General features: G+C 42.1%; 1 protein-coding gene across 1 annotated transcript; it reads right to left on the reverse strand.

Moving 5' to 3' along the window:
- Positions 1-1,932: 1,932 nt before the first annotated feature.
- On the reverse strand, positions 1,933-27,208 carry LOC120046372 (26S proteasome regulatory subunit 8). Its single transcript, XM_038991552.1, has 12 exons — positions 27,145-27,208; positions 26,382-26,453; positions 26,193-26,262; positions 25,856-25,953; positions 25,679-25,735; positions 25,127-25,357; positions 24,609-24,735; positions 24,111-24,301; positions 17,994-18,092; positions 17,038-17,148; positions 11,101-11,187; positions 1,933-2,136 (listed from the first exon to the last, which is right to left on the reverse strand). The coding sequence occupies exons 1-12, from the start codon at positions 27,169-27,171 to the stop codon at positions 2,083-2,085; spliced, it is 1,224 nt and encodes a 407-aa protein (XP_038847480.1). The 5' UTR covers positions 27,172-27,208; the 3' UTR covers positions 1,933-2,082.

Genomic DNA, 27,208 nt, shown 5'->3' on the forward strand with positions numbered 1-27,208 from the left:
TTCAAGGTTTGCCACGTCTACACATGGTATTAAAATGTCTCCCAATTTAGATGTTTTGTCAATCTGCTACCCATCTGAGCTTTTACCTAATGGATAAACAGCAAAACACCACATGGAATCTGGTCTTGAGTTCAGATTTATAACCACATCCATATGTGGATCTTAATCCTGATACAATTCTGATGATGGATATGGGACCTCAGTCTAGTCACAAATTTTTTTTTACTCGTTTTGTTTTGTTTTAACATGACCTGTCATTAGCATAAATACCACAATTTCAAGGAACGGTGACAGGAAATGAGCATTGCATCTGTGTGTTACTTTGGAGGCTACATCAGTGTGAATGCTTAAATCTGACATGGGTCACAAAAGTTAGAAGAAAAAAATGTGGATATGAAAATATAATCAGAATTGGGTTCTCAGGGTGGCTGTGTATACACAGGCAGCTCAATTCTGAGGTTTATTGGCAAAGACCTGATCTGATACCCCCGGGTGGTAGTCAGGAAGACCTTGTCTATACCCATCTAAAAATGCGGGCAAAATCAGGACACGTTAACACCAGGTATAAACAGAGCTTACTTGGCCTTCCTTAAAGGTATACTACAATTAAATTCGCACGTTGCTGAATCTCACCGGAGAAATCATCTGAGCGAGGGAGACGCCGCCTCTGTCTCAGTATGTGTAGCCCATGTATCTGATGTTGTCTGGACAAAAAGAGTATAACATGTTGCTGCTGCAGCTGCAGCATTTGGCCTCCCTTGATTAAAAAAAAAATGTAATAATTAGCCAATCAGCTTTGAGCTGATCTGGTGCAGAAAAACACCCAAGGGGGGCCAGTTTGGATTTGGCTTCAGACCAATTAAATCACTTCCTAAGAAAAATACATTTTCTGAAAAACTTCCCAAACCATGGATGGAGATGGGGTTTTGGACTTGTGGTTGACTTAATTCTCTGTACAGGCCAATGATTATGATAGTGATTCTGATCTAACAATAAATGAACATGTTGTGCCACTGGCCTGAGACAATTGAAATTCAATAAGTAGCCTAGATGTCGCTAAGTAGGCTCAGGTTAACTTCGCTAGGTAACCTATGACAACAAAAACTAAAAGTGTACTGTATGACAGTCATAGCTCGTTTTGCCAACATGATGGCATTGGCATTCAACTAGTCTACTTTTTAATTATATATATTTAACTTACACAAACATACCATGGACACCCACATAATACTTAGCAACATTGATATCTTTTTTTCAGTTTATTAAACTAAGCATATATAGCCTTGATGTGATGTTTACATTCTTAAGTTAAAATGGTGCTGGAACCGCAGAGGCAGAGCTCCTGTTGTCTTTGTGCTGATTTGCGGTAACTCCGTGTTTCTAAATGAGTTTTAGTAAACTGTCAAACATTCTTGCTTGACCATGTTGCAGGTCATAAATTGTTGAATGCAATATTTGCTTTGTGGAGTTCAACGGACAGGTGTTTCTCTCCGGTTTCGTGAGGAAACAAACGTATGTGTAGTTTAATTTATTCCGCCACTGTGTGACTTGTCTTTTTGATGTCTTTGCCTTATTGAATATCACGGTGGCATATGAACGAATGGGTTATAGAGCAAACAACGCAATTATCAGAACATAGGTTATAATGTCTTTTTTACTGGCTTGGCTTCCTCAGTTATTTTACCCACATACCGTCACTGGTTGTTTATCAAAGTCAGCTGGTCAACTCATTGATCCTGTTTGTAGTATACCCCTCTGGTCTTGACTTACGAAAAAATACACAATACCTATTATATTCAAGACTCAGGAGAGGTAGCCTTGTCCCAGATCAGTTTGTGCTGTATAGCCAACCCCCTATGGTCTTGTTAGGTATACAGCACAACAGATCTAGAACCAGGCTACAGCAGAACAAATTTAATAAAAATGGGGGACTTGTTTCTCAGTGGGGAGACAATTTATTTTAGAATGAACTAGAATGAACTAGGTAACAATTATAAACCAACCCTAAACAAAAGAAGAAAAATATACATGTGTGACTTTGCGGGTAAATATCTGTGTTGGGGTCCAAAAAATCCCAAAGTTCTACTTCCAGAGTTTCTTAATGGACATGTTCTTCTCGCTGTCCTTCTGCATCACCTGGAAAGACACAAAGGATAGGGGTCATTAGCCAGTGATCATTTACCTTATAAGGAGACATTCTCACACCATCATCCCAGACACCACAGACACACTCCAATTCGCATACTGCCCCCAACAGATCCACAAATGACACAATCCTTCTTGCACTCCACACTTCCCTTTCCTACTTGGTCAAAAAGGAACACTACATGAGAATGCTGTTCATTGACTACAGCTCAGCGTTCAACACCACAATGCCCTGCAAGCTCATCACTAAGCTAAGAACCCTGGGACCTGATGGGACTTCCCCAGGTGGTCAGGGTAGGCAGTGTGGTGCCAGGACAACAACCTCTCCCTCAACATCGGCAAGACAATGGAACTGATCGTAGACTACAGGAAACGGAGAGCTGAGCACGCCCCCATTCACGTCGACGGGGCTGTAATGGAGCAGGCCGAGAGCTTCAAGTTCCTCATTTCCACATCACTAATGAAAAATCATGGTCCAAACATCCCAACAGTCATGAAGAGGGCACGACAACGCCTATCGAAAACATTCACTTGCTTGACCATGTTGCAGGTCATAAATTGTTGAATGCAATATTTGCTTTGTGAACTTCAACGGACAGGTGTTGCTCTCCGCTGTTGAGGAAACAAACTTATGTTTATTTTTTTATAACTTATTCCGCTACTCTGTGACTTGTCTTTTTGATGTCTTTGGAACCAAAAATCTCAAATTTGGACTCATCAGAACAAAGGACAGATGTCCACTGGTCTAATGTCAATTGCTCGTGTTTCTTGAGCCAAGCAAGTCTCTTCTTATTTGTTTCCTTTAGTAGTGGTTTCTTTGCTGCATTTCGACCATGAAGGCCTGAGTCACGCAGTCTCATCTGAACAGTTGATGTTGAGATGTCTGTTACTTGAACTCTGAAGCATTTATTTCGACTGCAATTTCTGAGGCTGGTAACTCTGCTGCATAGGATAAGTTCATTAGAGTTAACTCTGGGTCTTCCATTCCTATGGCGGTCCTCATGAGAGCCAGTTTCATCATAGCGCTTGATGGTTTATGCGACTGCACTTGAAGAAACTTTCAAAGTTCTTTAAAGAAAAATCCGTATTGACTGACCATGTCTTAAAGTAATGGACTGTTGTTTCGCTTTGCTTATTTTAGCTGTTCTCGCCATAATATGGACTTGGTCTTTTACCAAATAGGGCTATCTTCTGTATACCCCCCCCACCTTGTCACAACAAAACTGATTGGCTCAAACGCATTAAGAACAAAATAAATCCCAAATAAACTTTTAACAAGGCACACCTGTTAACTGAAATGAAATCCAGGTGACTACCTCATGAAGCTGGTTGAGTGTGCAACGCTGTCATCAAGGCAAAGGGATGCTAATATGAAGAATCTCAAATATAAAATATATTTGAATGTGTTCAACACTTTTTTGGTTACTACAAGATTCCATTTGTGATATTTCATAGTTGTGTCTTCACTATTACTCTACAATAAAGAAAATAGTAAAAATAAAAAAAATCCTTGAATGAGTAGGTGTCCAAACTTTTGACTGGCAATGTATTCGGAATGTAGTCAGACCTTTACATTTTGTTATGTTACAGCCTTATTCTAAAATGATTAAAATATTTTCTCAATCTACACACAATAGCTGATAATGACAAAGTGAAAACTGGTTTTCATTTTGTTTGCAAAAAAAGATAGAAATACCTTATTTACATAATAAGTATTCAGACCCTTTGCTATAAGACTTGAAATTGAGCTCAGGTGTGTCCTGTTTCCATTGATCATCCTTGAGATGTTTGTACAACTTGATTGGAGTCCAAATGTGGTAAATTCAATTGATTGGACATGATTTGGAAATGCACACCTGCCTATATCAAGTCCCACAGTTGACAGTGCATGTCAGAGCAAAAACCAAGCCATGAGGTCGAAGGATTTGTCTGTAGAGCTCCGAGACCGGATTGTCGAGGCACTGATCTGGGGAAGGACACCAAAAAATGTCTGCAGCATTGAAGGTCCCCAAGAACACAGTGGCCTCCATCATTCTTAAATGGAAGAAGTTTGGAACCACCAAGACTCTTCCTAGAGCTGGCCGCCCAGCCAAACTGAGAAATCTGTGGAGAAGGGCCTTGGTCAGGGAGGTGACCAAGAACCCAAAGGCCACCCAAAGTTCAGAACCTTCCAGAAGGACAACCATCTCTGTAGCACTCACCCAAATCAGGCCTTTATGGTCGAGTGGTCAAACAGAAGCCACTCCTCAGTAAAAGGCACAACAGCCCGCTTACATGCTGACCAGACCGGACACATTGCGTGCGCCGCAAAATAAATTTAGAAATCCATGTTATTCAATTATTGCACCCACACTGCTCACGTGCGCCAACGAGCGTCTGCGTTGCCAAGGGCTAAAATAGAACTGCTTTCTATTTCTGACGCAGATCGCGCTGAAAGTCCTGCCTCTCCCATCTCATTGGTTTATAGAAGCAGGTACCCACGTGCCACTTCCTCATTGGTTATACCCACGTGGGTGATTGAAAGACGAAATGTTTTGCCGGTTGTCGTGGTAAAAGTGTAGATGCCAATCACCATATAAGTTCAAAGATGAAAAAGCCTGGAAGGAGGAGAGATGACTAGAAACGATTCGGTTGGCCGTTTTATGTGTGGATTAATTGTCGGAGTAGAAGACCTTGTGCATTTCAGGTAAAATAACTCAATGTTTATATCCCAGGACAAATTAGCTAGCCAGTGCAAACTAGCTAAATTGCCATACATGTTTAATGCTTTTCGACCTGTCCCCAAATTTTATGTAATTGGTTCAGAGTTTGTTTTGGTATTTTAACCTGCGTCTCGTGATCGCGTTTGGTGTGGGGGGACAAAATAAATTTATGCACGATAGCGTACGGGCGCAGCCGATTTGGGTTTCGTGTTAGAGTTTGTCAAAAGGCACCTAAAGACTCAGACCATGAGAAACAAGATTCTCTGGTTACTAGCACACCCAACTACCTACCTCATCCCCATATTGATTTTATTTACTTTTTTGCACACCAGTATTTCTACTTGCACATCATCATCTGCACATCCATGTTAGTTTGTTAATCTTGTCAATAGGGGGGCGCCATTTCGACTTTGTAAAAATTTGTTCCCAAATTAAACTGCCTCGTACTCAATTCTTGCTCGTACAATATGCATATTATTATTACTATTGGATAGAAAACACTAGTTTCTAAAACCGTTTGAATTATTTCTCTGAGTGAAACAGAACTCATTCTGCAGCACACTTCCTGTCAAGGAGTGAGATTTCTGAAATCGAGGTCTCTGTTCTGGGGTCAGTTTATAAATTCCCATGTAAGCTATGGGGCTACATGCACTGCATACGCCTTCCTCTAGATGTCAGTAAGCGGTGAGAATTTGAATGGAGTGGATTGCACCATCTGGGGCACTATAAATGCCCGTGGAACGGAAGGTCCGACCTTTTCAACGGGGCGCCTGGCGCAGGAGGGACATCACAATGGCGTCCTGAAAAGCTTTCGTTTTAGCAGTTCTATATCTCCGGCTCTGATTTAATTTGATTTTTGTCTTAAAAACTTCATAAGTTAGTTAATTTAAACCGACTTATAGCAGTTTATATCAGTTTATTGCGATTTTCTGGGATTTCTTTGTGACGCGCTATCACGAGTTGGACACCTCTCCTGCACATAGCTAGCGTTAGCTGCTATTTCTACAAGAGAAGAGGACATCTTTCAACCAAAAGACGATTGTTCTGGAGAAAGGACACCTTGCCCAAGATTCTGATGGAAGCTCGTCAAATAGTAAGAAGTCTTTATGCTGTTAATTCGTATTTATGTTGACAAATGTTAAACAATATTTCCGCCATGAATTTCGGTGCGGTCTCGCTTTAGCGCACGCTGTATGCGCAGTAACGTTAATTTTAAAAATCTAACACAGCAGTTGCATTAAGAACTAATGTATCTTTCATTTGCTGTCCAACCTGTATTTTTTAGTCAAGTTTATGAATAGTTTTCGATTAGATTAGGTGCCTCTCCAAGATGGCGCCGGACAGATTGCTTGCAGTTTGGCCACTACTCACATTGTATAACCACGATTTGTGCCGCTACATATGCACATTTTCGAACAAACCCTATATGCATTGTGTAATATGATGTTACAGGACTGTCATCTGAAGAAGTTTATGAAGGTTAGTCAAATTATATATCTTTTGCTTGCTTGTTACGATCGCTAACCTTTGCTGCTGGTAAATGGTGTTGTGTTTCTGGCTATTGTGGTAAGCTAATATAATGCTATATTGTGTTTTTGCTGTAAAACACTTAAATCTGAAATATTGGCTGGATTCACAAGATGTTTGTCTTTCATTTGCTGTACGCTGTGTATTTTTCAGAAATGTTTTATGATGAGTATTTAGGTAATTCACGTTGCTCTCTGTAGTTATTCTAGTCGCTTTGGTGAGAGTTGTGATGGTGGCTGCAATGGTAAACTATGATTTATACCTGAAATATGCACATTTTTCTAACAAAACATATGCTATACAATAAATGTTATCAGACTGTCATCTGATGAAGTTGTTTCTTGGTTAGTGGCTATTTATATCTTTATTTGGTCGAATTTGTGATAGCTACTGATGCAGTAAAAAAAATGGAGTAAAAAAAGTGGTGTCTTTTGCTAACGTGGTTAGCTAATAGATTTACATATTGTGTCTTCCCTGTAAAACATTTTAAAAATCAGAAATGGCTGGATTCACAAGATGTGTATCTTTCATCTGGTGTCTTGGACTTGTGATTTAATGATATTTAGATGCTAGTATTTACTTGTGACGCTATGCTAGGCTATGCTATGCTAGTCAGCTTTTTTACTGATGGGGGTGCTCCCGGATCCGGGTTTGGGAGGAATTAGAGGTTAAGTTAATTGCTTCACTACTATGGCATATTTATTGCCTTACCTCCTTACTCCATTTGCACACTGTATATAGATTTTTCTATTGTGTTATTGACTGTACTTTTGTTTATCCTATGTGTTGTTTTTTGTCGCACTGGTTTGCTTCATCTTGGCCAGGTCGCAGTTGTAAATGAGAACCTGTTCTCAACTGGCCAACCTGGTTAAATAAAGGTGAATTTTTTTTTTTTTTAAAGATTGAACTCTTTGGCCTTAATGCCAAGCGTCACATCTAGAGGAAACCTGGCACCATCCCTACGGTGAAGCATGGTGATGGCAGCATCATACTGTGGGGATGTTTTTCAACAGCAGGGACAGGGAGACTAGTCAGGATCGAGGGGAAGATGGAGCAAAGTACAGAGAGATCCTTGATGAAAATTTGCTCCAGAGCACTCAGGATCTCAGAATGGGGCAAAGGATCACCTTCCAACAGGACAACGACACTAAGCACACAGCCAAGACAACACGTCGACGGGGCTGTAATGGAGCAGGCCGAGAGCTTCAAGTTCCTCATTTCCACATCACTAATGAAAAATCATGGTCCAAACATCCCAACAGTCATGAAGAGGGCACGACAACGCCTATCGAAAACCTTCACTTGCTTGACCATGTTGCAGGTCATAAATTGTTGAATGCAATATTTGCTTTGTGAACTTCAACGGACAGGAGTGGCTTAGGGACAAGTTTCAATGTCCTTGAGTGACCCTGCAAAAGCCCGGACCCGATCAAACACCTCTGGAGAGACCTGAAATCCAACCTGACCGAGTTTGAGAGGTTCTCCAAATACAGGAGTTACAAGCTTACAGCGTCGCCCCAAGAAGACTTGAGGCTGTAATCGCTGCCAAAGGTGCTTAAAAGTGAAGGGTATGAATACTTAGTTGTTGTCAGAAGTTTACACTCAATAAAAATTTGGTAGCATTGCCTTTAAATTGTTTAACTTAGGTCAAGCGTTTCGGCTAGCCTTCAACAAGCTTCCCACAATAAGTTGGGTGAATTTTGGCCCATTCCTCCAGACAGTGCTGGTGTAACTGAGTCAGGTTCGTAGGCCTCCTTGCTCACACACGCTTTTTCAGTTCTGCCCACAAATTTTCTATAGGATTGAAGTCAGGGCTTTGTGATGGCCACTCCAATACCTTGACTTTGTTGTCCTTAAGCCATTTTGCAACAACTTTGGAAGTATGCTTGGGGTCATTGTCCATTTGGAAGACCGATTTGAGACCAAGCTTTAACTTCCTGACTGGTGTCTTGAGATGTTGCTTCAATATATCCACAATTTTCCTCCATTATGATGCCATCTATTTTGTGAAGTGCACCAGTCCCTCCTGCAGCAAAGCACCCCCAGAACATGATGCTGCCACCCTCGTGCTTCACGGTTGGGATGGTGTTTTTTGGCTTGCAAGCCTCCCCCTTTTCCTCCAAACATAATGGTCATTATGCCAAAACAGTTCTATTTGTGTTTCCTCTGACCAGAGGACATTTATCCAAAAAGTATGATCTTTGTCCCCATGTGTTGTTGCAAACCGTAGTCTTGCTTTTTTAATGGCAGTTTTGGAGCAGTGGCTTCTTCCTTGCTGAGCGGCCTTTCAGGTTATGTCGATATAGGACTTGTTATAGTGTGGATATAGATACTTTTGTACCTGTTTCCTCCAGCATCTTCACAAGGTCCTTTGCCGTTGTTCTGAGATTGATTTGCACTTTTCGCACCAAAGTACGTTCATCTCTAGGAGACAGAACGCATCTCCTTCCTGAGCAGTATGACGGCTGTGTGGTCCCATGGTGTTTATGCTTGCGTACCATTGTTTGTACAGATGAATGTGGTACCTTCAGGCGTTTGGAAATTGCTCCCAAGGATGAACCAGACTTGCGGAGGTCTACAATTTTTTGATGAGGTCTTGCCTGATTTCTTTCGATTTTCCCATGATGTCAAGGAAAGAGGCACTGAGTTTGAAGGTAGGCCTTGAAATACATCCACAGGAACACCTCCAATTGACTCAAATGATGTCTATCAGAAGCTTCTAAAGCCATGACAACATTTTCTGGAATTTTCCAAGCTGTTTAAAGGCACAGTCAACTTAGTGTATGTAAACTTCTGACCCACTGGAATTGTGATACAGTGAATTATACGTGAAATAATATGTCTGTAAACAATTGTTGGAAAAAGTACTTGTCATGCACAAAGACGTCCTAACCGACTTGCCAAAACTAGTGGTTGAAAAACGAGTCAATGACTCCAACCTAGGTGTATGTAAACTTCCGACTTCAACTGTATGTAAATGTCATATCAGCTTTTTATTTTTAATAACTTTGCAAAAATGTCTAAAAACCTGTTTTTGCTTTGTCATGATGGGGTAGTGTGTGTAGATTGATGATGAAAAAACAATTTAATTTTAGAATAAGGTTGTAACGTAACAAAATGGAGGATAAAGTCATGGGTTCTGAATACTTTTCCCGAATGCACGGTACATACACTGCATAACTAAAATGATGTGGACACCTGCTCGCCGAACATCTTGTTCCAAAATCATGGGCATTTGCTGCTACAATAGCCGCCACTCTTCTGGGAAGGCTTTCCACTAGTAGTTGGAAAATTGCTGCGTTGACTTCGATTCAGCCACAAGTGCATTTAGTGAGGTTGGGCGATTAGGCTTGGCTCGCAGTTGTCGTTCCAATTTATCCCAAAGGTGCTCGATGGAGTTGAGGTCAGGGCTCTGTGCAGGCCAGTCAAGTTCTTCCACACCAATCTTGACAAACCTTTTCTGTATGGACCTCGCTTTGGACACAGGGGTATTGTGATGCTGGAACAGGAAAGGGCCTTGCCCAAACTGCTGCCACAAAGTTGGACGCGCAGAGTCCTCTAGAATGTCATTGCATGCTGTTGCGTCTCCCTTCACTGGAACTAAGGGGCCTAGCCTGAACCATGACAGTCCAAGAACATCATTCCTCTTGGCACTATGCATTGGCGCAGGTAGCGTTCTTCTGACATCCGCCAAACCCATATTCATCCGTCAGACTGCCAGATGGTTAAGCATGATTCATAATCCAGAGAAGGCGTTTCCACTGCTCCAGAGCGCAATGGCGGTGAGCTTTACATCACTCCAGCTGACACTTGGCATTGCGCATGGTGATCTTAGGCTTTTTTATGTGCTTCAGCACTCGGCGGTCCTGTTCTGTGAGCTTGTGTGGCCTACCACTTCGCGGCTGAGCCATTGTTGCTCCTAGACATTTCCATTTCACAATAACACTTAGTTGACCGGGAAATCTCTAGCAGGGCAGAAATTTGACAAACTGACTTGTTGGAAAAGTTGCATCTTATGACAGTGCCACGTTGAAAGTCACTGAGTGCTTCAGTAAGGCCATTCTACTGACAATGTTTGTCTATGGAGATTGCATGACTGTGCTCAATTTTATACACCTGTCAGCAATGGGTGTGGCTGAAATGGCAGAATCCACTGTTTTGAAGAGGTGTCCACATACTATTGTATATATTGTGTGCCTACCTCAATTATCTCCTAGCCCTGCACATCAACTCAGTACTATTAACCCTTGTACACAGCGTTACTCATTGTGTATCTATTACTTATATTGCACGTTTTACTTTACTATTATTTCTCTATTTTCTTTCTCTTTGCATTGTTGGGAAGGGCCCATAAGTAAGCATGTGACAAATAACATTTTATTTTATTATCAGTGATAAGCAAAATGAAACAAATCAAGGGGAAAAGGATTTGTCTGTCCATTTTAATGATAAGATAGATGTAAGTTTGTCTGACCCAAATCTGTTTGAGCTGTGTATAGTCAACTCTTATATAGTTGTTGTCATGTCAGTTTTGGCATGACCACAGTAGTTGGAAAGACAAACAGATCTGAGAACAGTATAGATATAAGAATGTACACCTAATCTCTGATCAACACTAGTTAGTAACGATATATAAGGAATGTGGGGATAAGAGGAATAAGGTAAAACCGTCACTTGGAGAGTGATGGACAGTGAGAGAGACAGATAAACAGGACAGAAGACTAACCTTGGCAACAGCCATCTCAAAGTCCTCCTGGTTGACGTGCACTCTCCTCTCCCTGAGGGCGTACATCCCAGACTCTGTGCACACACCCTGAGACGTAAGAGGGAACAGAAACAAATACAGGTTTTACCATGGTGAAATAACACAATGGCCTACAGTGACAAAGTCATTAAGACCCACAGTGGTCGAACACTAAGGCACTCCAAAAACAGGGTCACAAATTCCTAGGCTAGGGGAGGTTCCAGGATAAGGCAGTGGTTCCCAAACTGGGGGTCCGACCCAGAAGGTTTTGGGGGGGGGGGGGGGGGGGGGGGGTTCGTGAGTGTGAAACTGAATATATTCATACACATAATAGGCTACACCATTTGTATTTGATATACCTTTGCCAATTTGATCTGGTTACTAACATAGGCCTATGGTGTTGCACCAAATACTAGTCTTAAAATTACTGAATCTGTGCTTCAAAAACTAAAAGTTGAGCGTCTTGACTGTTGACCAGCAAGCACTCATTTCATCTTCTCCGGTTTTGCCTGGCAAAAACAGAGTACATGTTTGTATTGTCCATATACAGTATTCACACCCCTAGATTTTTTTCACATTTTGTTGTGTTACAAAAAGTCGGATAAAGACGGATTTAAATTGTCATCATTTGTCAACGATCTACACAAAATAGATAGCAATAAAAATAAAAAACACTAATATACAGAGAATACAAAACATTAGGAACACTTGCACTTTCCATGAAAGACTGACCAGGTGAAAGCTATGATTATTTATGTCACTGTTAAATCCACTTCAAATCAGTATAGATGAAGGGGCAGAGACAGGTTAAAGAATGATTAAGACTTGATACAATTGAGACATGGTTTGTGTGCAGTACCAGTCAAACGTTTGGACACACCTCATTCCAGGGTTTTTGTTTTTCTACATTGTAGAATAGTGAATACATCAAAACTATGAAATAACACATGGAATCATGTAGTAACCACTAAAGTGTTAAACAAAATATATTTTATATTTGAGATTCTTCAAAGTAGCCACCCTTTGCCTTGATGACAGCTTTGCACACCAAGCATTCTCTCAACCAGCTTCATGAGGAAGTCACCTGGAATTCATTTCAATTAACTGGTGTGCCTGGTTAAAAGTTACTGTGTGGAATTTTTCCTTTTTAATGCGTTTGAGCCAGTCAGTTGTGTTGTGACATGGTAGGGCCGGTATACAGAAGATAGCCCTATTTGGTAAAAGAACAAGTCCAATATTACGACAAGAACAGCTCAAATAAGCAAAAAGAAAAGACTGTACATCATTACTTTAAGACATGAAGGTCAGTCAATCCTCAAGTGCAGTCGCAAAAACCATCAAGCGCTATGATGAAACTGGCTCTGAGGACCGCCACAGGAAAGGAAGACCCAGAGTTACCTCTGCTGCAGAGGGTAAGTTCATTGGAATTAACTGCACCTCAGATTGAAGCATTTATTTGGGCTGCAGAGTTCAAGTAACAAACACATCAACATTAATTAACTGTTCAGAGGAGACTGCATGAATTCAGGCCTTCATTGCTGCAAAGAAACCACTACTAAAAGGACACTGGCTTGGGCCAAGAAACATGAGCAATGGACATTAAGACTGGTGGAAATCAGTCCTTTGGTCTGGAGTCCAAATCTGAGATTTTTGGTTCCAACCGCTGTGTCTTTATGAGACGCAGAGTAGGTGAACGCATGTGTAGTTCCCACCGTGAAGCATGGAGGTGGGTGTGATGATTCTTTGCTGGTGACACTGTCTGATTTAATTAGAATAAGGCACACTTAATTAGCATGACTTCCACAGCAATACGCCACCCCATCGGATTTGCGCTTTGGGTCAATGACCCAAAACACACCTCCAGGCTGAGTAAGGGCTCTTTCACCAAGGAGAGTGATAACCCAATTGAGAAGGTTTGGGATGAGTTGGACCGCAGAGTGAAGGAAAAGCAGCCAACAAGTGCTCAGCATATGTGGGAACTCCTTCGAGACTGTTGGAAAAGCATTCCTTATGAAGTTGGTTGACAGAATGCCAAGAGCGTGCAAAAAAAACTCAAGGCAAAGGGTGGCTACTTTGAAGAATTTAAAATACACTGCTCAAAAAAATAAAGGGAACACTTAAACAACACAATGTAACTCCAAGTCAATCACACTTCTGTGAAATCAAACTGTCCACTTAGGAAGCAACACTGATTGACAATAAATTTCACATGCTGTTGTGCAAATGGAATAGACAAAAGGTGGAAATTATAGGCAATTAGCAAGACACCCCCAATAAAGGAGTGATTCTGCAGGTGGTGACCACAGACCACTTCTCAGTTCCTATGCTTCCTGGCTGATGTTTTGGTCACTTTTGAATGCTGGCGGTGCTCTCACTCTAGTGGTAGCATGAGACGGAGTCTACAACCCACACAAGTGGCTCAGGTAGTGCAGCTCATCCAGGATGGCACATCAATGTGAGCTGTGGCAAGAAGGTTTGCTGTGTCTGTCAGCGTAGTGTCCAGAGCATGGAGGCGCTACCAGGAGACAGGCCAGTACATCAGGAGACGTGGAGGAGGCCAACAACCCAGCAGCAGGACCGCTACCTCCGCCTTTGTTCAAGAAGGAGCAGGAGGAGCACTGCCAGAGCCCAGCAAAATGACCTCCAGCAGGCCACAAATGTGCATGTGTCTGCTCAAACGGTCAGAAACAGACTCCATGAGGGTGGTATGAGGACCCGACGTCCACAGGTGGGGGTTGTGCTTACAGCCCAACACCGTGCAAGACATTTGGCATTTGCCAGAGAACACCAAGATTGGCAAATTCGCCACTGGCGCCCTGTGCTCTTCACAGATGAAAGCAGGTTCACACTGAGCACATGTGACAGACGTGACAGTCTGGAGACGCCGTGGAGAACGTTCTGCTGCCTGCAACATCCTCCAGCATGACCGGTTTGGCGGTGGGTCAGTCATGGTGTGGGGTGGCATTTCTTTGGGGGGCCGCACAGCCCTCCATGGGCTCGCCAGAGGTAGCCTGACTGCCATTAGGTACCGAGAGATCCCTCAGGAGACCATCCGCCACCTCATCAGGAGCATGCCCAGGCGTTGTAGGGAGGTCATACAGACTACTGAGCCTCATTTTGACTTGTTTTAAGGACATTACATCAAAGTTGGATCAGCCTGTAGTGTGGTTTTCCACTTTAATTTTGAGTGTGACTCCAAATCCAGACCTCCATGGGTTGATACATTTTATTTCCATTGATAATTTGTGTGTGATTTTGTTGTCAGCACATTCAACTATGTAAAGAAAAAAGTATTTAATAAGAATAGTTCATTCATTCAGATCTAGCATGTGTTATTTTAGTGTCACCCTTTATTTTTTGGAGCAGTGTATATCATTGAGTTAATAAAGCCGCATACAAACATGGTCTCTTTTTTGCTTTATTGGGTAAGGCAGCTCCAAAATGCAGGTGTTTCAGCCTAGCTCAGTGCTTTCTGTGGTGGGGCAAGTCAGCAGAAAATACAGAGCCACTCAGGAACATTCAACGTTGTCTTGGTAAGCAACTCCAATGTATATTTGGCATTTTAGGTTATTGTCCTGCTGAAAGGTAAATTTGTCTCCTAGTGTCTGGTGAAGAGTGGACAGGTTTTCCTCTAGGATATTGCCTGTGCTTAGCTCTATTCCATTTATTATTATCCTAAATAAACTCCCTGGTCCTTGACGATGATAAGTATACCCCTAACATGATGCAGCCACCATCAATCTTGAATATATGAATGGTACTCGTGTTCGATTTGCCCAAAACAAAACTTTGTATTGGGGAGGAAAAGTCAGTTTCTTTGCCACATTTTTTGCAGCATTACTTCAGTGCCCTATTGCAAACACGATGCATGTTCTGGAATATTTTTATTCTGTACAAGTTTACATATTTTCACTCTGCCATTTGTTGATATTGTGGAGTAATTACAATGTTGACGTAGCCTCAGTAACCTCCCAACACAGCCATTAAACTCTAACCATTTAAAAAATCCCCATTGACCTGATGGTGAAATCCCTGAGCTGTTTCCTTCTCTGGCAACCGATTTAGGAAGGGTGCCTCTATCTTTGTAGTGACTGGGTGTATTGATACACCATCCAAAGCGTAATTAATCACGTCACCGGGCTCAAAGGGATATTAAATGCCTTTTTTCTTCCCATCTACCAATAGGTGCCCTTGTTTGCGAACCATAGGAAAACCTCCCCTGGTCTTTGAGGTTTAATCTGCTCAATTAACAGATCTTACAGTATATGTGTCGGGTACAGAGAGAGCGAGAGATCGGGTAGTCATTTAAAAATGACCTCACAATAAGCCAGATGAGTAACTTAGATTGTGGTGCTGAAACTTGAAGCAGCAGCCGTGGCACAATCAACCGAAAATAGACAGCTCATGGTGCTGAAAGTGGTCAAATCCGAGTAGGCATAATTCATTTCAACAGTCTTCATTTTAATTAGACTTCACTAACAACAAGAGAGATGTGTTGGAGACGATTTCTTCTATTTAAGAAAAAAAAAGAGGTAGGCCTACCTGTTTGACAGACAATTAGACTATAGACTGCTATATCCATAGATTTGTTGGTCACTTCCTCCAACCACCATGAACTCTTTAAATAGACATCCACTGACACGGAGGTAGGCTATTAAGCTAAAACCAAGACTCAAATGGTGGTGTATGAGGGCAATAGGCCAAACTTTTTTTAAAGATAATTGCAAAAAGCATAGGCCTACCCATTGTTAGCTTAACATTTTGAAGCAAATAAAGCACTTGTGATTATACAATGCATTCGGAAAGTATTCAGACACCTTGACTTTTTCAAAATGTTGTTACGTTTTATTCTAAAATGGACTAAATTGCTTTTTTTAGTTATCAATCTACACACAATACCCCATAATAGAATTTTTGGGAAAAACAACAAAAGAGCTCAGAGCTCTGACGAAGTCCGTGAGGCCGATACGTAAGCTTATAAAAGATCAGTGATACTATCAAGAGCAGTGTGCGGTTTCCTTTTTCATTCATCTTGTTCAACTGTTGCCATGCACCTGCAAAAAGTTTGCTCAGATGTGCAAGTGCCTTCTGAATTTTGGTTCCAAACTTCATCCATTTAAGAATGATGGAGGCCATTGTGTTCTTGGGGACCTTTAATGCTGCAGAAATGTTTTGGTACTCTCCCCCAGATCTGTTCCGACACAATCCTGTCTCGGAGCTCTACGGTCAATTCCTTCGACCTCATGGCTTGGTTTATGCTCTGGCCTGCACTGTCAACTCTGGGACCTTACATAGACAGGTGTGTGCCTTTCCACATCAAGTGGACTCCAATCAAGTTGTAGAAACATCAAGGATGATCAATGGAAACAGGATGCACTTGAGCTCAATTTAGAATATTATAGCAAAGGGTCTGAATACTTATGTAAATAAGGTAACTATTTTTAATAAAAGTGCAAACATAAAAAAACTGTTTTCGCTTTGTTTTTATGAGATATTGTGTGTAGATTGATGAGGGAAAATTACTTTAGTCCATTTCAGAATAAGGCTGGAACGTAACAAAATGTGAAAAAACTCAAAGGGTCTGAATACTTTCAAAGCAATTCATGCACTGTAACATGAATGGCCTTGAGCTCAAAATGCAGGTGTAAAATGTAGTTTATTTCTGTAAATGCGTCATCGTTTATGCATGTAATGACAGGCTTCATTGGTGCAGGGATTGCGGGAGGGGTCTCGAGCTTCGAAGCACTCCTTTTTGGGGGGTAGTGGGTCAAAAAGTGAGAACCACAGGCCTAATGGGTAGAGGCTAAAATACTTCCCTTACTAGCCCTCATACTCTGAACCCCGTTCCAAAGTGTCTCAGCCCTGTGGTAGCCTTCATATGGTTGGCCCCATTCCAAACCGTGTGTCTCAGTCTCTCACCTTAACCTCAGCCCCGGAGGCTCCTGGCATCAGCTCTGCAATCTTCCTCAGGTTAATACCACGCGTCAGGTTCATCTTCCTTGAGTGGATCTTCAGGATGTCCAAACGAGCCTGTGGAGCAGAAATAAATGGGACGGGGCTAGAATTACGACACTGTAGCAGCAAGCTGCTCACATGAAACTGAACGAGTGTCAACGCACACACACATTTCAGTGCGTGAGGAGAGAGTGAGGATGCTGGACTAGACTCAATGGTATAAATCCTTTATTTAAAAAAATAAATCTTACTTAAAAAAAAAATTGTAAAAAAAATGGTGCCAGAATACAACACTTTATATTCCTGATGAAATTCTAATAGGGCTGGAAAATGCAAGGGATCTCACTATTAGATATGATCACGATAATTAGGTTAAGATATGTTATGTATTGCGATTAGATACAGATTTTGCGATTCAATGTACCAAACATATTGCTCATCATATGTCTGCTGCAGAGGTACAAGAGAGCAATGAAGAAACGAGTTTTGAACGGTAATGGAAATAAAAGAGCTGAAAACAAATTGCCTCCAGATTTTAAAAAAGATGGAGAACAACCATGAAGGAAAAATACTGGCGTTTTGGTGCAGGTACAGCCAACTAGAGTAAAAATAATATTGCACTATTTTCAAAACCATAAGATATCGTAAAAAATCATATCCCGATATGTAACTATCGATTTTTTTCCGATCAGCAAAGAATCTGCTTCATATCACACAGCATTTAAAGGTAATTTCTGATTGACACGACATATGCAACGTTTACCGTGAATGAGGTTTAACAAACATTCCCTTTAAAAAAGGTGCATAGCTGACGGATAGAATCCCGGCCCAAAGGCAGATTTCTACTAGTTGTATATTATTCATATTTGTTTTATCATAATATTTGAGGGGCTAAAAAAACATGCTGGAACAGTACTGACCTCTTCATTGGGAGGTGGGAACTCTATTTTCCTGTCGATGCGGCCGGGCCGGAGCAGGGCAGAGTCCAGGATGTCAATACGGTTGGTGGCCATGATGACCTGAGAAAGCACAAACACAGTATTAGTCCTTTTGGTCTTATTCAGCCTTTTCCATATAGACTTCTTCGGTATGCACTTTTCTATATGTTAGCATGTTAGGCTAACCCTATGTGATCACCTTTAAAAAACATGTTCAATACATTACTTCACGTAAAGGGTTCGAAAATATAATTGCAGTGTTAGAAAGGTAGGTTGTAAATTGCAAGAACATTGGACAGAAAGGGTTTAGGGAATTAACATGCCTGAACACAGAAATGATTCCCAGCTACTCTAGACCAAAAATGTGTTCTATAAATAGAATATGCTAGTATGTAGTATGCTAGCTATAAATAAATATGCTAGTTAGTTCAATCACAATGACTTTGATTACTATAGTCGAGTAGCCTTGCATTTACAATTGTGCAAGTTTCTGTGCATTTTGTTTAGAGGTTCTCTCTAGAAATGGAAACCTTTGAAATCCAAGTATATAGTGAAAACAATAGTTAGCAATGTAACTGGCTAGCAGTCAATGTGGACCTGGGCATCATTCAAAGCAGCAGAAAAATAGAGACAAGTATGAGATGTGATGAGAGTTGCATGAGAGTGATGAGTTCTAAACTTGAAATATTGTTAATTATCAGGTATTCTATTGGAATATTGAGTACCAGTCTAGTTTCTACACCAGAAGTTAATGGTTATCTGTAGGTGGAACGTATTGAGTAAAGGAAATCACGTGGCAGGCACTGATAAGAGTGAAGAGATGTGGTTTAGTGAGGGGTGGGGGGGTTGTCGGGGTCGACATTTTTGCTAAATTATTAAAATAAAAACAGAAATATCACATTTACATAAGTATTCAGAACCTTTACTCAGTACTTTGTTGAAGCACTTTTGGCAGCGATTACAGGAAGCACAGGAGCCCCATCGAGCTGGACAGAGCACAGGGTAGTGCAAGGCTGACCCCCAGGGGTCAGGGGGTCTGTATAGATTTTTGTAACATTTGAATTTGTATCCTTCAAAATTTATGGAATTTCAATAAAAAAATATATAAATGATTGAAATATTTATCCTAAAATCTAAGAGCAGCTTCATTTAAATTCTTCACAAACCATGGAGAAGTACTGCCTCAGTAGTGTAGCTCCTCCAGGCATGAGGTTGACTACTGTGAAGGGTGCAAGCCTCTCCCTTGGGAAACGTTGCTAGCTGACCAGGCAACAGTGTGAAAGAAGGTAGAGCTTTGTTCCACCTCCTCCCAGGAGTCTCTTCCCTCTTCACTTGCTCCTGTTTACAAAAGCACCACTGGGTCTTCCAGCCTATTGCCATGCAGCAGCGTGGAGAGGGCGAAGTCACCTCCAATGTTGCGCCACTGGTCTGCCAGGTCAAACTACAGGTTCGGCCCCGCTGCCACCGTGAGACCCAGCGTGGAGACCAGGCACCCCACAACGCCCATGGTCACCAGGCTGAGGGCACTTGCTCTTGATCAGGGAGACGACAAGGTGAGGCAGGGAAGGGGTGAGGGAGAGCGCTCCTCTAGATGGAGCGTCCCCAGGCCGAGCTCCAACATGTTCTTCACCAAACTGGGCAACTCTTCTCATGGCCGAGGTAGAGTCATGTCACCGTACTATACAACTGTGCTGTTAGAGCCCCTCAAACTATTTTCCATTTGCTAGAGTTAAGGGTCTGACTGTCATACTGTGTGGTGTTGGACTACTCTCTCTCCGTACATACAGTACCAGTCAAAAGTTTGGACACCTACTTATTCAAGGGTTTTTCTTTATATTACCATTTTCTACATTGTAGGAGAGTGAAGAAATCAAAACATATTGAATCATTTAACCAAAAGTGTTAAATCTAAATATATTTTATATTATTCAAAGTAGCCACCCTTTGCCTTGAATTGTGTGCAAAGCTGTCATCAAAGCAAAGGGTTGCTATTTGAAGAATCGCAAATAAATTTTGACTTTTTTGGTTACTACATGATTCCATGTGTTATTTCATAGTTCTACAATATGGAAAATAGTACAAATAGACCCTTGAATGAGTGGGTGGTCAAACTTTTGACAGGCACTGTACATACGGTCCACCTCCACCCTCCAGCGTCCTAGAGAGGAACCACGCTGACGGGTCCGAGGCTGTGGGAGGCGCTATGGTGCCCTGCCTTTACCAGCTGGCTGACAGTGTCTCACGATCAACGTCTCCCCGTCTATCTGCCCCAGATAGATGTGGACATCAGTTTGGAGCCAGTGCGTCAGCAGCCTCAGAAGAGGTAAAAACACTGAAGTGCTCAACATGGACACAATTGCTTTTAGTCATTAAAATATTCATTTTGAAAACATTAAAATCAGTAATGTTGTTTAAACTATACCAAAGAGTTTCTAAACCCAGAGGTCCAACATCACGATACTTCCGAGAACGCTTTGCAAAGCAGCCACGAAAGACCAGACCTGAGTTTGGGAAATCAATGAGATTATTATTCCTTAGTTGTTAAATTTCTTGATTTCTAAAAAGGCAACACCTAGATTCGCGCCAACGTCTTAAGTAGCTGAACATGTTAAATATTACACTAGCCTCTTAAAAAGTATGGTTGGGCAGTATCCAGATGTCAATACCTTCATACTGTGCATGGGCCATCCCAGGATATACGGTATTACCGGTAGTGCATAAGGGGCGCTATTTTTAAAAGCCTAAAAAAAGTTACTTACCAGAATGACAAAACGCTAACAAGTACACTACTTGACCAAAAGTATGTGGACACTTGCTCGTCGAACATCTCATTCCAAAATCATGGGCATTAATATGGAGTTGGTCCAGCTTTGCTGATATAGCAGCCTCCACTCTTCTGGGAAGTCTTTCCACTAGATGTTGGAGCACTGCTGCAGGGACCTGCTTCCATTCGGCCACAAGAGCATTAGTGAGGTCGGGCACTGATGTTGGGAGATTAGGCTTGGCTTGTAGTCGGCGTTCCAATTCATCCCAAGGTGTTCGATGGGGAAACAGGTAAGGGCCTTCCCCAAACTGTTGCCACGAAGTTGAAAGCACAGAATCGTCTAGAATGTCATTGTATGCTGTAGCATTAAGATTTCCAGTGATGAAAAACAGCCCCAGACCATTATCCTTCCTCCAAACTTTAGTTGGCACTATGCATTGGGGCAGATAGTGTTCTCCTGGCATCCGACAAACAAACATTTATCAGTCGGACTGCCAGATGGTGAAGTGTGATTAATCACCCCAGAGAACGCTTTTCCACTGCTCCAGAGTCCAATGGCGGCGAGCTTTACACCACTCCAGCCGATGCCTGGCATTGCGCATGATGATCTCAGGCTTGTGTGCGGCTGCTCGGCCATGGAAACCCATTTCATGAAGCTTACGACGAACAGTTCTTGTGCTGACGTTGCTTCCAGAGGCAGTTTGGGACTCTAGTGATTGTTGCAACAGAGTACAGAAGATATTTACGCACGGCACGCTTCAGCACTCGGCAGTCCCATTCTGTGAGCTTATGTGGCCGTTGTTGCTCCTAGACGTTTCCACTTCACAATAACAGCACTTAGTTGTCCGGGGCAGGTCTAGCAGGGCAGAAATGTTATGAACTGACTTGTTGGAAAGGTGGCATCCTATGACGGTGCCACATTGAAAGTCACTGGGATCTTCAGTAAGGCCATTCTACTGCCAATGTTTGTCTACGGAGATTGCATGGCGGTGTGCTCAATTTTATACACGTCAACAACGGGTGTGGCTGAAATAGCCAAATCCACTAATTTGAAGGTGTGTCCACATACTTCTGTAAATATAGCGTACTAAGGAATTAGCAGATGCTAGGTAAACACTAATGAGCGCATGCAAACATTTAATACTATGAGACAACCCAGCTCATAAAATTATGCAAGTATCTCAAAACGCAGTTTGCAGCACACACAAAAACAAATATCTTAATCCAGGAGGGGATTGTCTCTGCTGCTGTTACGAAGATGCTTGATCTTGCAAGCTAACGTTAGCCACTTAGCTAATATTAGCAAAAACTCAGCTGGAGAAAATTGATTTGGCACATCTTAGATAGTTAAATTAAGTTATAATATATATTGCTGGCAAACAGTGTAACTTGTGTCCCCTCACTTAAGTTGCACTGCTGAGAGAACTCACCTCACAAAGCTCCCATTTTGCTTTTTGTGCTTCTTTATAAAAAAACACACATGGCTGGCTCAAACCTCTTGAGAAAATATTGAGTACCGGTAAGCTTCATAATAAAAAATTATCTAACGAGAAAAATTATGAATGCGATCTGCTTTATCTATTATAACGGTGTGTGTCATACACTCCGTCCCTAGGAGGGGTGCGTCACTTGAGTGGGTTGAGTCACTGACGTGATCTTCCTGTCTGGGTTGGCGCCCCCCCTTGGTTTGTGCCGTGGCGGAGATCTTTGTGGGCTATACTCGGCCTTGTCTCAGGATGGTAAGTTGGTGGTTGAAGATATCCCTCTAGTGGTGTGGGGGCTGTGCTTTGGCAAAGTGGGTGGGGTTATAACCTTCATGTTTGGCCCTGTCCGGGGGTATCATCGGATGGGGCCACAGTGTCTCCTGACCCCTCCTGTTTCAGCCTCCAGTATTTATGCTGCAGTAGTTAATGTGTCGGGGGGCTAGGGTCAGTTTGTTATATCTGGAGTACTTCTCCTATCTTATCCGGTATCCTGTGTGAATTTAAGTATGCCCTCTCTAATTCTCTCTCTCTCGGAGGAGGACCTGAGCCCTAGGACCATGCGTCAGGACTACCTGACATGACTCCTTGCTGTCCCCAGTCCACCTGGCCTTGCTGTTGCTCCAGATTCAACTGTTCTGCCTGCGGCTATGGAACCCTGACCTGTTCACCGGACGTGCTACCTGTCCCAGACCTGCTGTTTTCAACTCTCTAGAGACTGCAGGAGCGGTAGAGATACTCTTAATGATCAGCTATGAAAAGCCAACTGACATTTACTCCTGAGGTGCTGACTTGCTGCACCCTCGATAACTACTGTGATTATTATTATTTGACCATGCTGGTCATTTATGAACATTTGAACATCTTGGCCATGTTCTGTATTAATCTCTACCCGGCACAGCCAGAAGAGGACTGGCCACCCCTCATAGCCTGGTTCCTCTCTAGGTTTCTTCCTAGATTTTGGCCTTTCTAGGGAGTTTTTCCTAGCCACCGTGCTTCTACACCTGCATTGCTTGCTGTTTGGGGTTTTAGGCTGGGTTTCTGTACAGCACTGAGATCAGTTGATGTACGAAGGGCTATATAAATTGGATTTGTGTAATAATTTGCGCTATTGAAACAGATGCAACTATAATGTGCTTCTGATCAACTACAACCAAAGCGTTACTTAGAACACAGGTTGCTTATCTCGAGTTGCATTGCAAATTGCCCAGTCAGGAACAAAGTTTGTTACGTGGAGTGTGCGATGACACAGCCGCCAGAGAAGGTAATGTTAGTGATTACACAGGGAGAAGATTATTTGTGCCCCTCTTATTTTGCTCATTGGCTGATACACTTTTGGCCATTCCCCTATTCTGAAATCAACACGGCGAATATAGCCGAAAAAAGACGAGTTTGCATCCCTGTATAATACTCTTACTATTTTGTTCTTATTTAGAGGTGAAATATATTCTTTATCTGCATTTATTGCTCATTTCTATATAATCATCTTCATTAAAAAAAACTAGTTCTGTCTGTTTATAGCATCAGAGAACATGCAAATACAGATTGATAGGTTGCAGAGGGCTAGAGTGGGTGGGAGGACAGTGAGTAGAGGACAATAGAGTAGCTATAGTGTGACTGATGATGAGCGTAGAAAGAAAGTGTTGTCAGACAGTACCGACAGGAGAGTGACAGAAATCAATCAGCGGAGAGAAGCGGTGCCAAGTGTGTTATAGCAGAGGAATAGGATACACATTAAGTAAAGGGGCAGAGAGGGTGTGTGGTGTTATATAGAGTGATCGTGTTATTGTAGATTAGGCCACATAAAGCATAAGACGACAGTGATGTATCTGTGTGTATGTACGTGTCACCCACTTTGATGTTCTTGGTGGCCTCGAAGCCATCCAGCTGGTTCAGCAGCTCCAGCATGGTCCTCTGCACCTCGCTGTCGCCCCCGCTGCCCCCCTCCAGACGTGACGAGCCGATCGAGTCAATCTCGTCCATGAAGATGATAGAGGGCGCATGCTCGCGGGCCATGACGAACAGCTCGCGCACCATGCGGGCACCTGGGATGGGGAAGATAGAGCAAAGTTACAGCCAGCAGTGTGATGTTAGTGAAAAACAAATAACAACTTTTGTTTTACCAACTGCATGGTGAGAAACATTTAGCCCACTATCACTCAGTGCTCCATGAAAATGGACTGAAATGGGCTTAAACGTGCTGGAGCTGGCTAAACAGCAGGCTGTTTGGAGAACGGAAGCAGCAAAATATCTCCCTGATTCTGGAAATCCCGACATTACGGAATTACTAGACACTTGGGAAACCTGTCGAACGGTTACCAAAATGGCTGACAATGATCATTGATGACTCACCCTCTCCAATAAACTTCTGCACCAGCTCCGAGCCAGAAACCCTGATAAAGGTGCAGTCGGTGTGGTGGGCCACGGCTCTGGCCAGCAGGGTCTTCCCTGTGCCTGGGGGTCCGTACAGCAGCACACCCTGGTGGTGAGACACACAAGGGAGGCTAGACATCCCAAAACATGACAGAGTGCATCTCAAATGTCATGATGTATTTTAGTATAATTGTACTAGAATTAACTGGTGTCACTTTTTTCTGTTCCTTCTGGGAATCAATAGTACTGAGGTTAATATGTGATAAATGCTGTGTGGCATTGACAGAACAATACCTTAGGACAACCAACACGGTATGAAAAAGTCTGACAAACATTTGATTTTGGGAGTGTTGTATCCTTTAAGACAGTACAAGGTCAACTCAAATGCAAAAAGCAATTGTTTGAGTTCACCTTCAAAGCTCATAGTGCGTACTGGGTAACATATACAGTTGATATGACCTGTGAATTAACCAATAACCCAATAAAGGGCCACCCACCTTGGGCTGTGCAATGCCGAGAGCCTCGAAGAGCTCTGGGTGCTTGACTGGCAGCTCGATCACTTCCTTGATCTCCTTGATCTGCTTGTCCAGGCCACCAATCATCTCGTAGGTGGAGTCAGGTACCTTCTCCACCATCATGAGTGAGACCAGCGGGTCCACCTTGTTGGGCAGGATCTTGTGCAGGGTGTAGCTGTCGTTGCGCAGCGCCACACGGCAATTTGGAGTCACCTGGTAGGAATGGGCAGCGGGGTAAATTAGTGTGATACAGTCCTGAATCATGAGGAAGTATGTTGCATTTATTCCTAATTTCAGTTGTGTTATGTTTTTTCTTTCTGTCCAGCCACCTGAATTGGATGGGGATATTTGTTATTCAACTGAATTTTGTTCCCTTAACACTCAAACCAATTTGACAAAAACAAATACTATAGTTCAATTATTGGTTGTGTGTTACTAATCTGTCTGTACACAGATGTACATGTACCTTTGTACATATAAACATTAAGTTCTCATCACATTGGGGTCAAATATCAACAACGTGTCCATACTTACATCATTGATGTCAATGTTCTTATCCACATCCACCACAAATTTCCCCTCTGGATGGACCTGGAGACAATTAAGTAGTTACAGTAGTAAACTGTCAGTGTCATCTAGATGCAACTACAGTATACAACTGTAAAAATTTGTTAGGCCTACATTTCCGCAAAACAAGGATACTCTACACACCTTGACCAGCACTTTCTTTTTGTCCATGGCCCTCACCACCTCTCCAACATATGAACCTTGCTCCTGTAGCAACTGCAGCTCCTCACGAAGGAGACGCACTAGGGACAAAGCAAATAGATTTGAACAATGACTGCCAATTCATAAAGTGCATGTTTCTGAGTGCCTTTTTGTTTGAGTGCCTTCAATTTACTTAGTCTGACAACATTTACATTTTATAAGCCACAATTACTGCTACAATTAAGTTGTCACAATTAAGTACTAGCTAGCTACACTGTTTGAAGTTCAGCTCTTCTTTTTTTCAATTAAAAAGTGCTGGATAGCTAACAATCATTCCTACCTTTTGCATTGAGTTCATTCCTCTGAGCCTGTAGACGTCTGAGATTCTGACTTTTGTCATTCACTGTCAACTGGAAGCAGAAAGACCAGATACTTCTAATCTTGACAAAGGATATTAGCAGTGTCACTATGGTGTCAATAGACAAGGTTTAGCTAACAGTAAATTTAACGAAAATCTGTGTTTGCTTACCTGTAACTCTTCGATTTTAGACAGATAGTATTGCCTGAGACCAGAACCACCTTTACTGTCCTCCATCTCCATCTGCAAAACACAGTCAGACATGCAATAACAGTGAGATCCTTTAACTTTGTTGTAAAGTTGTCAAGTAAACAACGTAGCTAGCTAATGTTAGCTTGCTGGCTAATTAGCTAACATCATGGTGGCTAACGTTGTAGCTAGCTGTACAGGCCTAATTATATAGCAAAACCCGAAACTAACCTAACATTTCCCAAATACACCTCTAGGAAATATAGCCGGCTAAATATGTACTACAGTTAACTGACATGGTTAATACACGCAGTTAACGTCAGCTAGCTACAAAACATAAAGTATTTAAAAGTATCTTTACTAAAGAAGCTAAAGCGTTAGGCGTAATAGCTAGGTAGCAATACTTTTGTTAATTTTACTTAACTTATGCGGAGTCATTTATAGCCACAAATAAGTAATGTCACTGAAGCAAACGATCAATTAGATTAGTTAACGTTAGCTAGCTTTCTAGCTTGCTAAAAGTAGATCACTAGCTAGCTAACGTTAGTTTACAATGAGACAGCAAACAGTCAGGATTCTCTATTTTGACAACTGTTTTGGTCTCTTCAAAACGGTTATATCAACTTCTGACAAGTACCAACTTCACAGAACACAATGTTAAGTGTCTCTATTCAATGCCGTATCTACAACATTCCCCCAAGTGTGAACAATTCATAATAAAGTAAGGACAAAAAAAATCACTTACATTATGGTCCATTCCGTCCAGCGCCATCTTAAAAATCAAAACTTCCGTTGGACGAAAGCGTTCT

Source organism: Salvelinus namaycush, chromosome 4 (assembly GCF_016432855.1).
Source record: "Salvelinus namaycush isolate Seneca chromosome 4, SaNama_1.0, whole genome shotgun sequence".
Taxonomy (NCBI): domain Eukaryota; kingdom Metazoa; phylum Chordata; class Actinopteri; order Salmoniformes; family Salmonidae; genus Salvelinus; species Salvelinus namaycush.